We start from the raw sequence: 13,637 nt of genomic DNA on the forward strand, positions 1-13,637 counted from the left end.
GGCCCGCTGGGTGCTCATGCTGTTCAACAGCCCTCGCGAGGTCTTATCCAAACTGGACACCAGCTGTCAGTCACGTGACTTTTGTACTAACCAATGTAATAACCCGCGCCATCACGTGACCCAAGCCTCCCCTTTTGATGTCCGGCCATGATGCGCCCCTAGTTAGACTTCCTAGCGATTTCTTACCGTCCAAACCTAGGTCATAGGTTGAACCGGCTTCTAGCCCGTGACATTAGAAATCGCTCTCGCCCTAAGATAGTTAGGAGAAGAAAGAGACAGCCGAACCAGTGAGACAGCCGAACCAGCGAGACAGCCAAACCAGCGAGACAGCCGAACCAGCAAGACAGCCGAACCAGCAAGACAGCCGAACCAGCGAGACAGCCGAACCAGCGAGACAGCCGAACCAGCGAGACAGCCGAACCAGCGAGACAGCCGAACCAGCAAGACAGACAGACTATGAGCTATAACGACGCGTTGGAATCAATGCCCACAGAAGAACCCAGCAGAGAGCAACCGCGAGCCCCCGGTGGCGCGCAAATGGACCTCCTGGCCCAGATGGCCCGGCAGCTAGAGAGGCTGGCTAGCCGGATAGAACAGATGGAGGAGAAGCAGGCCGCCGCCATCCCCGCGGTATCAACACCTGCACTTTAGGAGACCCCTACAGTGCCTACCCCCGCTGCCACACCTACGGACGATGGAACAAGGAGGCCAAAGCTAGTTCTACCAGATGTAGAGATGTATAATGGTGTTGATAAAACAGCATACTATACCTTCTGCTCTAAGCTAGCAGCGAAGCTACAGATCGACCAAGTGGCTATTGGCTCTGCCTATAGCTGCATGTGGTATGCCTTTAGCAGACTCCAAGGGAACGCGGCCGCTGCAATGACCCCCTGGATGGACTGATATGGTTAAGACCCTTCTGTGGCCACTAGGGATATATTGATCAGCATGCTGAACCAACTTGACCTTATGTTCTGAGACAAGAACCGCGTGGAGAAGGCCATGGAGGAACTATGTAACTTGTGTCAGGGTAACTGCCTGTTCAGTGAGATACTAGCAGACTTTAACTGGCTACTGATGGAGGCAGGAGGTTATGATTGGTCTGATGATGTGAAGCAAAGCTTTATGGATGGCATACTTAACTGGGAGATGAAGGTGCAGCTCTTTAATTTTGTGAAAGACCTAAGCTTTGAGAAGTATTGTCAGCAGCTGCAGATGATTGCAGACTGAATTGAAGCTGATCGCACACGTGGAGCAGCACGAGCAAGATGGCAAGGGAGAGGTGCACTAATCATGGGCCGCAACCGCCCAGCCTATGTTCCTGCAGTCCTAGTGGCCCCCATAGCAGCAGCCACAGGCGCCAGTGACTCCATGGATTGGGAGCTAACATCTGTAAAGTTGGCCAGTGCCCGTCGCCGCGCTAGATGGGTTGATGAGGCAGAATGGGCGCGCTGACGCACTGAGGGCAGGTGCCTATGTTGCGGCGCCTTGGGCCACATGATTAAGAGTTGCCCTTACCTTGGTGCTGTCCCGCTGCAGGACTGACCCTGTGTATCCTGTGTAGTGGGACCCATGCTTGATGACAAGGAGCTAGAGGCCATAATACCAGTAAGTGAGCCTGGCGAGCCGGAAAACAACTTGCTCCTGTGAAAAGACTCTCACAGGGGCCAGTTGAACAGTTAATGCAGCTGTTAAGCTGGCGACCATGTCTAGAGAAAGATGTACTTACAGGCTATTAATAGTTCTGATGATTTGTTGAGTTTGACACCCCAGAATTTAATGTATCTGTGATAGTTAATAAGGAGCATAATTGCTGGGTCTTACCTGATACTAGGTGTACATCTTATGCAGTCATGGCTGAATGCTTTGCGCAGAAGCTGAAACTTGAGTAGTAAGATATCAAGCTAATCCAGCTAGAGAACTACACAGGCGCCATGGGTAGTATTATTATAAAGATTACTACATTCTCCCTGGATGTTGGGGGCAACTACCAGCCCATGATTTACGCATATGTGGCACCTGAGCTAGGTGAGGGAACTGACCTGATACTGGGTACACCCTGGATGAAGCATCAGGGAGTGAAGGTTGAACCTAAAGGGCTGCGACTACGCCTAGCTGATGGGTCAACCATAGGATGCATAGAAGATGAGCCGAAATTAGTAGTCCGACATGTCAACGCCCAGGGGTTCGCGGTGTGGAATTGTCAGAGGCGGAGGAATAAAGTAATATGGATTTTTGCTGCTAGCCTTAAGGACATTGAGAAGGCCTTATAAGTGAAGAAGCATATGAACCCTGCTAACAAGCTACCAGTGCGCTATCATGAGTTCCTAGGAGTATTTGACTAAAGGAAGGCTGATGAACTGCCCCTGTACTGCTATGGGGTTGATCACCGCATTGAATTGACTAAGGGTGAAGATGGGAAGCCAGCAGAACCCCTATAGGGCCCCCTGTATTCTATGTTGTGTGGTAAACTGCTTGTCCTATAGAAGATGCTAACAGAGCTACTGGAGAAGAACTTTATCTATGTTAGTAGTTCTTCTGCCGCAGCTCCAGTGCTGTTCGCCCGTAAGCCAGGTGGGGGGCTATAATTCTGCGTGGACTACTATGCACTGAATGTAATTATAAAGAAAGATTAATACCCACTGCCCCTAATTAACGAGACCTTGGAGCGCATATTAAAGGCAAAGTGGTTCACTAAGTTGGATGTGATTGCTGCATTTCATAAGATTTGCATTGCGCTGGGAGATGAGTGGCTAATAGCCTTCTGCACATGATTTGGCCTGTATGAATGGTTAGTGACCCCCTTTGGCCTAGCAAATGCACTAAGTACCTTCTAACAGTATATTAACTGGACCCTCTGAGACTTCCTAGATGAATTTGCCTCCGCGTACATTGATGACATACTCATCTTTACTGATGGGTTACTGGTGAAACATTGTGACCATGTACGTCAAGTACTATAATAGTTACAAGCTGCTGGGTTACAGCTTGATATTAATAAGTGTGAGTTTGAGGTTAAGAGCATGAAGTACCTTGGGTTCGTCATTGAAGCTGGGAAAGGTGTGCGCATGGACCCTAACAAGGTAAAGGCAATACTAGAATGGCAGGCCCCTACATTAACTAGGGGTGTACAATCATTCCTTGGCTTTGCAAACTTCTACCGTCGCTTTATAAGGAACTTCTCTGACATAGTACGCCTACTAATAGTGCTCACACAGAAGGGGACCCCATTCTCATGGACAGGGGAACACACTAGTTGGTTTGAATAACTGAAGGAGATGTTCACCACTGCGCCAATTCTCATGCAGTTTGACTATAACCAGGAGACAGTTATTAAGACAGATGCCTCGAACTAGGCCACTAGAGGAACACTATCATAGTATGATGATAATGGAGTGCTGTGGCCCTGTGCCTACTTCTTAAGGAAGAATTCCCCCGCGGAATGCAACTATGAAATCCATGATAAGGAGCTGCTTGTGATTATTAATGCACTTAAGGAATGGGAGCTAGAACTAATTAGCTTACCACAGTTTAAGCTCATCACTGACCACCGCAACCTGGAATACTTTAAGACAGTCCAATGGCTTAATGAACGGCAGATGAGGTAGTCATATGTGCTAAGCCAGTTCAACTACAAGATGCACTACTGACCTGGGAAGCTGGCTGCACGCCCTGACGCATTATCACAAAGGGAACAGGATACGCCACAAGATGCTGAGGATGACAGGCTTAAGGTATGAGAGCTCTACCTGATCCCTCCTAAAATCATTATAGACCAGGCCCGCATGCACATATCAAGCATCCATAAGGTCATGTCTGGGCTGGACACGAGTTCGGTATATTATACTAATCAATGTAATAATCCTTACTGTCATGTGACCCCGTCCTCAGCCGCGCCCCCACTGCTACATGAGTAATGGAGGGAGGCCATGCAAGGAGACAGGCACCTATAGGAGATGATCTAGTCAGTATAAGTAGGGGTGACAAGATTCCCCACTGAACTGTGTGTGCATATGTCTATTGCTGAGTGTTCAACTTCTCCAGACGGCCACCTACTGTATCAGGGTCGCAAGTGGGCCCCTGACTTAGAGCTGCTGTGGACAAGGATCCTGCAAGAGATGCATGATTCAGCGCTTACAGGGCACCCTGGGAAGAATATGCTGTATATAATGATAGTGTGGAACTTTTACTGGCTAGAGCTTTCTATAGATGTATGAAGGTTTGTTAAGAATTATGATAAGTGTGGAGCCAGCCATGTATGGCGTGAATAGTGCTAAGGCTTGCTGAAGTTATTACCAATCCTAGACTACAAATGGTGTGAGATAGCTATTGACTTCATCACCAAGCTACCCAGCTCTGGTGATTGCGAAGATGTTATGGTGATAGCTGACAGATTAGGGAAGGGGGTGATACTGGTACCCTGTGAATAGACTAATGCTGAGACTATAGCACAGCTATTAATTGACTGGTTCATTGGCTACCATGGTGTACCAAGTGCAATCACATCAGATCGTGGCCCACAGTTTGTTAGTTAGTTCTGGGGCCACTTCTGCAGCTGCTTGGGCATACAGTGACGGCTATCCACTGCCTTCCACCCGCAAACAGACGGCCAAGTTGAGCGGATGAATGCAACGCTAGAAGCATACCTGCGGAACTTCTATAACTACGCGCAATCTAATTAGAAATCATTACTACTGATGGCTCAGCTCGCAATCAATGGCAGGGATGCTACAAGCACTGGAATAAGCCCATTCTTCCTGGACCATGGGTACAACCTTGAACCACTCAACATTGAGGAACTTGACCGAGAGGCTGCTATTGCTGACGCGGCCCGAACCCCACGAGAGAGAGCTAAAGCTACAGTCATGAAGATGAAGGCAGCCACAGAGATGGCGTAGTCAGAGCTAGCTGCTGCACAGCAACGTCAGGAGGAATATTTAAATCGCTCTTGCAAAGCCAGCCCCAGATACACTGTTGGTTCGAAAGTATGGCTAGACCTGTGTAATGTGCGGACAGACTGGCTAAGCAGGAAGCTCAACGCGTAGCATGGGAAGTTTACAGTCCTTGAGGCTGTTGGATCTCACGCATATTGGCTAGACACACCACCAGGAATCCATAATGTGTTCCATGTTAGCCTACTGTGTCCTGCTGCAGATGACCCCCTCCTGAGCCAGCTGAATGGCGACTACCAGCCACCTGCAATGCTAGTCGACGGCGAGGATGAATATTGTGTGGAGAGGGTGCTGGATGAATGTGAGAAACGCATTGGCTGAGGCCGCCGCCGTGAGTATCTTGTCAAATGGGTAGGGTATGAACACCCCACGTGGGAGCCGGCGGCTCACCTTGCTGATACCACCGCGCTGGACGAGTGGGAGGAGCAGCAACGACCCCAACAGGGGAAGGAGGGGTAGTGTAGCGGGTAGGGCCTGCTGGGTGCTCATGCTGTTCAACAGCCCTCGCGAGGTCTTATCCAAACTAGACACCAGCTGTTAGTCACGTGACTTTTGTACTAACCAATGTAATAACCCGCGCCATCACGTGACCCAAGCCTCCCCTTTTGATGTCCGGCCATGATGCGCCCCTAGTTAGACTTCCTAGCGATTTCTTACCGTCCAAACCTAGGTCATAGGTTGAACCGGCTTCTAGCCCGTGACAGACTAATCAAATTAGTTAATTACGCGAATAGCCATGAGCATAATTCAAACGCTAGCAGAGCAGGCTGAATTAAATAATGATTCCCCTGACGAATGGACTAATCAGCATGCAGTAATTAGAATAGAAGAAGCACCAGATATCCATACCTGCCTGTCTGGCAGAAGTGATCCACAAGAGGTATTTGAATTGCAAGATAGCTGGATAGCAGATACTGGAGCTAACATACATGTCTGTAATGATCAAAGCCAGCTATCCAACTTCTATCCAGTTAATGGTAAGGCCATTCAATTTAGCAACTCACAGGCACCAATTATAGGCTATAGAATAGCTGAGGTCTGCAGGGAAAGCCCAAATAGCAGCATACATATATTAGAATTGACGCGAGTAGCATACATACCAGGTTGCCACATAAATATTATATCCATAGGCCTAGCTAATAAGAAGGGCTACTTCCAAAACCAACACCTGCAGCTCATTAAAGATTGGAAGGGCAATCCAATCATTCGCACCAGGAAGTGATTCTGATTAGACATCATTAAATATAATCTAATTTCAGAAAAAGAGAAAGTAGTGTTTTCAGCAGCCGTTAACATCAGGAAGTCGATGATGCCTCTCTAGAATAAGGTAATGACTGAGATATGGCATAAAAGGCTAGCACACACTAATAACAAAGCAATTTCCTGTCTTAAGGATGTTGCTAAGGGCATAGAGGTCATTCCCTGCCTAGTCTAGAACTGCGAAACATGCCTATTAGCAAAGGCAAAGAGATAAATATTATGAAGGCCCTAGAAAGGGCAACCAAAGTATTTAAACATGTGCATTTCAATCTTATACCGCTAGACAGCGTGGATAATGGTGATAAATAGATCATCTATTTCCTTAATAATGCAACTGGCTGGCATACAGCCTATACCACCCATACAAAGTCAGATTTAAGGAAATACATGGACATCTATCTCACATAAATTAAATGCCAGTACAGGGCAAAGCTACAATGCCTCTATTCAGATCAGGAATGAATGCTCAGCATATGGTACATTAACCAATGTACTATAAAAGGTATTAAAATTAAACATTCTATAAGGCATGCACATAATTAAAACAGCAAGATTGAATCCGCTGGCGAAGCCATTATTATTATGGCTAGATCACTATTACTAGGCGCAAGACTGCCTTCCAAGCTATGGAATTACGCAATCCAGGCGGCTGTTTATATTAATAATCGATGCCCACAGCGGAATCATGGTTCATGGAAGGAAGTGGAACAACACCTAGATCATATTAATAAGAGAGAAGTTAGCTTAGAACCAGAAGCACCAGTTTAGATCACACCATATGAAAAGCTATATAGAAAGAAACTGAATCTAGCCAACCTGAGGGTCTATGGCTGCAGGGTGTACGTACGCCGCGAGGGTATCCCAAAGCTGGATAAGATGGCGCTGTGAGCCTGGGTAGGCTATCTCATCAGCTACACAGCTTCTAATATATGGAAAATATAGGATCTAAAAGCAAATACTGTCATAGATGAGAGAGACATCAAATTTATTAAAGAGATCATGTTTGATCCAGATCATCCATTCCACACTCTTTTAGTGCAAATCAAAATGCCTTAACAGCCTGTAATCCTATAGCAGCTGCTAGATATCCCTGACATAGAGATCCAACATCCAGTAATAGAATATGAAGGCAGTGAGCTGATTCTAAATGAAGGAAATGGCCCGGAGGCAAGAGATGAGGTTGACATTGGATCTCAGGGGGTGAATATCATGGATATAAGTAAGAGTGGTAAGCAAATTAACTAATTAGAGAAGGCGGCAGAAAGACATGAACATTATCTTCCTACCCCTGAACCAACTCCGTCACCAAATCTAGCATGATCCAATGAATTAATCCATATGCCTACACAAACAATTGATCAATAATGAATCCCTGGAGCATGGGAAGATAGTCCATATACAGCAATTCTAATTTGAACTAATCAGAGGCCTCAAACACCTAGCGAAAATAACAATAAAGAACCATTAGATCTGATGGAAGATACTTCCCTAATTCACTAATATAATGATTCCCTGGGAAGACAGCTCCTTACTAGCATGCTTAATTGAATGAGCCTAGAGCCAGAAGAACAGCCAGAACTAATAGAAGAAGATGTATACAAACTGCCTTCAAGGCCTTCTAAAGAGATATGTGGAGATTTCTTAATAGATAACATCCTGCATTACAAATAGGTAAGGAAGCCTAAGAAAAATGTATACACCTTACATGTAGACCAAATGGAACCTTAATATAAGGAGAAAGAGGAGAAGGTAAAGAATATACACTATCTATTCAGTGCTTTCTTACAGGCAGTATTAGATAGGCCGCCTTAGTCAGGCAGGAAGCACTGAAGCCAGCTTCTACTACCTTCTAAAAGCTATTAAGATATCAAGAACCATCTACTTAAAGATCTCTTCTACATTACTGCAGATCTAGAATTCAACACATTAGTGGCATGAAATATCTGGAAGAAAGTCAGATATCCTACTAAAAAGCAAGTTCTACTATTAATATAGGTCTTTACATACAAATTTAATAATGATGGTTATCTACTCAAGGTAAAAGGATGTCTCTATATACAAGGTGACTTACAGGTTCTAAATAGGGAAGATACCACTGCAACAACACTAGCAGCATAAATATTCAGGACGCTTATGGCACTAGTAGCAGTATTTAATCTAGATATCTATTAACTAGATGCAATGAACACTTTCATTAACAGCTTCTTAGATGAAGAAGTGTACATGCAGATAGTAGCTGGATACTCTAAATAAGGCTATGTTTAGCAGCTAAATTAAGCCCTCTACAGCCTATGCAGGTCACCCTATTTATGGCAGTGAGAGCTGACTGGAACTCTCAAAGCTCTAGGGTTCCACCCTGTCAATAAAGATATGTGCCTCTATACTGATGATAAGATGATCATTATGGTATTTGTTGATGATGTACTATTTCTCTACCAAAGAGAATTAAAATCATATGCAGATCAGGTGATTGCTGGCCTATAAGCTAAGTATGATTTCCGCGATTTAGGAGATGCCAGCACCTTTCTAGGCATCCAGATCCAGCGTGATAGGGCTAATTAAATGCTCTAGCTCAACCAGGCAGCATATATTAATAAGATAGTGGACTGATATTATCTATGAATAAGCAACCCACCAGCTATGCCTGCATTAGGTGAACCTCTCACTAAATTCAATGGGCAAGCTAGCTTTGAGGTTATCCATGAGTATTAACAAAAGACAGGCTTATGCACATATCCTGCGGTGATCACCCAGCCAGATATTACAAAGATAACATCAAATTTATTAGAACATCTTACCAACCCTTTGCTGAAGCATATGGAATCAGTTAACCAGGTGATCCAATACCTTCAAGGGACCTGGAATCATTCTATAAGATACACTATTAAATACTACAGTGGAGAGGTCTACACAGTAGCTAGTAATGCTACTTATAGTGATCATCTAGATTATAAGAGCTCAGAAGGCTACATTTACCTACTATACAGAGGAGCTATTAATTAGAAGGCAGGGAAGCAGAAGACAGTCACCACATCCACTACTAAGGCTGAATTGCTAGCTATTTCAGGAGCTGCGAAGAACATCTATTAGTGGAAATAATTATTTATATTAATTAGATTTAATCTAGAGCATCAAATCTCCATCTTATGTGACAATCTATAGACAGTAGATCTACTTACTAGTGATGAGCCAAAGGTGCACACAAAGCTTAGGCATGTTAATATCCACTAGCACTGGCTACAGCAAGAAGTTTAGGCTGGCTGTGTTTCCATTTAATGGATTAAGATGAGTGAGATGCCTGTAGATGGCCTTACAAAGTTACTCCCACGCCAGAAGCACTATAAATTCATGAGGCAGATTAGCCTCATTAATCCAGACAAAGATTAATTAATTTAATCTAAAATTGACATCAGACAAATGAGATAGACGCCCACAAACACCAGCCATCTATCTCGCCTTCCTAATTAGGAAGTATCAAAAGTTCATTCAACATCTACAGCACTAGATTGCAAATGTTAGATTCAGCTTCGCGATGCCTGCTTACCTGGGGGGTGTGTCAGCCATATCTTACTGCTATTGAATCTGGAGAGTATCGGATATCGATATTTAGCCGAATTCTGGCTGGGCCAATCAGATCGCTGGATTCTACCATGGATTCAACTCGCTGGATTAAGGAGATTTTACAGAGTTTTCATTTAGTCGATTATAAGTAGTTAGTTAGATATCTAGATTGCCAGAAATCAGACCTTCATTCATCCCGAATCATACCGTTTACTAGCGATTACCATAGATTCGCTATTATCGGGGATCGGTTGACAGCTGAGCTGATAAGGTCCACCAGGAAGGTCCCCATCGTGCTAGATTCGCCCGATGATTGGTGGAACTGGGACTCTCATATAAAAGGCATAGCGATGAGCTATGGAGTGAAAGAGATCTTGCTTGGAGAAACACCACGCCCATTAAAGCCAATTCACCCTGATGATTCAGAGAATACGCAAGCGAACCAATCATATGATTGTCAAGTCAACAGCTGGAAGAGATGATATAAGGAATGGAAGGAGGCAGAGCAAGGCCTAGCAGCTATCTGGCGAGAGATGGAGCAGACAGTCGCGCAGAAGCATCTCAGGCAGCTTACTAACAAATCAGATTACACCATTGAGAGATATTCGAAGCTGAAGGCCAAGCTGGAACCGAAGAAGGAAGATCAGATATCGCGCATTATAGCAAGATATAACCGACTCCTATTGAAGCCAGCCAATCAGAACGTCGAGATGTGGCTAGGCGAATGGGAAGATGTGATAAGCAAATGCAATTGTCTTGGATTAAAAAGTCTCACTAGGGAAGATGCAACCAGGTCCTTCCTTACAGTACTGAGGGGCGTAGATTAAATGTATACCCAGATCAGATTAAATAAACTGTTAAAGGACAAGTCATTAGATGTGTTTAATGAGATCTATCATTTCCATAAACAGTGGCGATCCCTTAGTCAAAGAGAATAGAAGAGCGCGTTTGCTTCCTTCAAGGGACAATCCTCTGATCAACATTCTGATTCGGCCAATCAGAATTATGGAAATGAACGGCCAAATGAACGGCCTAAGTGAGGCCCAAAGACTGCCCTTGCGGAGACAAGCATACGTTTGAGAAGTGTCCATATTTGATCGAATCGTTGAGGCTGAATGGATGGAAGCTGAATACAGAGATCATGGAATGATTCAAGTGGCTTAAGCAGACAAAACTGAGGGTGCAATATGCTATGGAACAAGCAATTAAGCAAGCAAATCAGAAGCAGGGAGCATCTCGCACAGTAATGAGTATTATTCAGAGTGATTCCATAGCATTCTCACTAGGAAGCAATGCATATGAGCTGCAAGATAGTTAGATTATTGATTTAGGAGCAGACATCAATATCTGCAACAATCAAACTCAGTTCCTCACCTATGAGCCAGTGGAAGATGAGTATGCGCGTTTCAGTGCAATGAATGTGCAAATCCTCAGATATAGAAGGGTTGAACTGAAAGCAATTAGAATGAATGGAAAGCTGCATATTTTAGAACTAAGCAGAGTGGCTTATATACCTGAGTGCTATATAAATCTGCTCTTAACCTTTCACATGAAGAAGCATGGATTTTATCTCAATCAATATACTAATATTATAGAAGATTAGCATGGGAAGCCGATTTGCTGCATAGAAATGAGATACAATCTAGAAGTAGTGGAATATAATCTGATATTAAATGTCTTTGCAATGAATTGATATTCAGAGAGGCCGCATGAATCCACCAAAACAAGTGAATGATGGCACCAATAGCTAGCACATTTAGGAGAAGAAGCTATACAGCATCTAGAAGAGGCATCTATTGGTGTAAAAGTGTTGAATTGCAAGAGATCAATCTGTGAGACATGCAGGCTAGCAAAGGCCTATAAGCAGATATCTTGAATGCCTAGAGAGAGGTCAACCAAGCCATTTGAAAGCGTTCATTTTGATTTGATTCCAATGACTATTGCCCATAATGGTGATCGCTGGGCTACTCATTTCATATATAAATTAACTAGATGGCATGTCATCTACACACATCCAGATAAAGATCAGCTTAATAGCCTAATATAGTAGTTTATTGAATGGGTTAAGACGCAATTCAATATCAAGCCAAAGAGGATGTTCTCAGACCATGAACCAACACTTAGGAATGAATATATATGCACTATGAAAAATGAAGGCATTGAGATCTTCCATTCAACATGATATATCAACAAGCAAAAGGGCCTAGTCGAACGCGCTGGAAGATCGATAATTAAAATAGCCCAAAGCATAAGAATAGCTGTAAGACTGCCTAAGAAGCTATAGCTGCATATTCTCTATGCTGCTGTCTATCTGCATAATCAACAGCTGCGCAGAGAGGCAGTAGAGGAAAATAGGCAGAAGAAATAGATCTGGATCACGCCATATGAGAAGCTCTATGGTAAGAAGCCATCTTTAGCAAATCTGCGCATATATGGATGCAGAACATATGTCAGGCAACATAAGATTCTAAGAATAAAGAAGCTGGATCTACAGGCCTGGATAGGCTATCTTATTAGATACACTGCGTCTAATATATAGAAGATATGGAATCCACTGATGGGGAAGATCACCAACAAAAGAGACATCACATTTAATGAAGATATTATATTTAATCCAGACAGGCCATTCCACGTAGAAGCAATCAAGATATCAGATATGCCAGTGCCGCCAATTGAAATCAACGCAACGAATGAAGATATTAAGATGAGGCAGGAGGAAGAATCAAGTGATGAAGATGAGTTGGATGAGGTTGAAGCTTGGGGGGTGAATGAAGCAATTAATGTAATAAGTGAAGGAACTATGCCTAATAAGGCAGGCGGTCAGATGGCAGAATTGCTGGAAGTGAATGTTGTACCTCTAACTCCCCTTGCTACGCCAGGAAGATCTATCCAACATGATGCACCTATTGAATCTATTGAATAAGATGATTTGGCACGCCCGCAGCGTGCAGATACAGGCCAATATGGCATTCCTGGAGGCTGGATTGATAGCCCACAGAGAGAACAGCATGTTTGCCTTGATTTGATGACTCCGAGATCCCCTATGAGAATTGATGATTCCCCAGAGCCTGAGATGCCTGTAAGGCTTATAGATATACTTCCTGAGTCCCTAGTTTGATTGGAAGCAGATACAGGAAGAAATCATATCTTACTAGAAGATTCACCTTTAAGACAGCTATTTGAGGACGTCAATTAATTGAGTATTGAGCTAAATAGTTAAGATGACATTAATAATTTCCCAACGAAGCTAAAGCACAGTGTTAGTGCTGACTTTTTAGTAGATAACATCATTAAAGGAAAACGACAGCGTTGAGCCCTATGAAACATCTATGCTGGTGCTTGGATAGATAGCTTGAAGTAATTCCACTTAGTATTTATATTATTTGGAATAGGCCTGTAAGATAAGGTGTCTATAAAGAAATAACTTCATTAAGATGAAATACCGCCTGCACCTAACGGCTGGAAGGAAATGCAAAAGTATCTGTTGAAGGAACTCTTTGAAGCAGCTGCAGAGTTGGAACATAATACATTATTAGCTTGAGGAACTTTTCAGATGGTTAAATGGCCTAGAGACAAGTAGATTATTCTGCTGCAATAGGTTTTCATGTACAAATTTAATTAAGAAGGCTACTTGATCAAGGCTAAGGCATAAATCTATGTATGAGGAGACATGCAGCAGATGACACATGATGATACTATAGCTGCTACTCTTGCTGCATGAATATTTCAGATGTTAATAGCTATTGCAGCAGTATTTAATCTTGATATATAGTAAATTAATGCTGTCAACGCATTCATTAACAGCGAGCTAGATGAGGAGGTCTATACCTACATGGCTGAAGGATTCTCTGAATATAGTTATGT

The 13,637-nt window shown here is 43.5% G+C and overlaps 2 protein-coding genes across 2 annotated transcripts; both read left to right on the forward strand.

Annotated features, from left to right (window-relative positions):
- Positions 1 to 10,030: 10,030 nt before the first annotated feature.
- Positions 10,031 to 10,255, forward strand: P174DRAFT_379746 (uncharacterized protein; the record flags this gene model as incomplete). The annotated part of the gene is made up of 1 exon (XM_024822933.1): positions 10,031 to 10,255. A coding segment is annotated over one exon (225 nt), but the record flags the coding sequence as incomplete, so codon positions are not given.
- On the forward strand, positions 10,034 to 10,524 carry P174DRAFT_472815 (uncharacterized protein; the record flags this gene model as incomplete). The annotated part of the gene is made up of 1 exon (XM_024830622.1): positions 10,034 to 10,524. A coding segment is annotated over exon 1 (218 nt), but the record flags the coding sequence as incomplete, so codon positions are not given.
- Positions 10,525 to 13,637: the final 3,113 nt, after the last annotated feature.

Source organism: Aspergillus novofumigatus, assembly GCF_002847465.1.
Source record: "Aspergillus novofumigatus IBT 16806 chromosome Unknown P174scaffold_12, whole genome shotgun sequence".
Taxonomy (NCBI): domain Eukaryota; kingdom Fungi; phylum Ascomycota; class Eurotiomycetes; order Eurotiales; family Aspergillaceae; genus Aspergillus; species Aspergillus novofumigatus.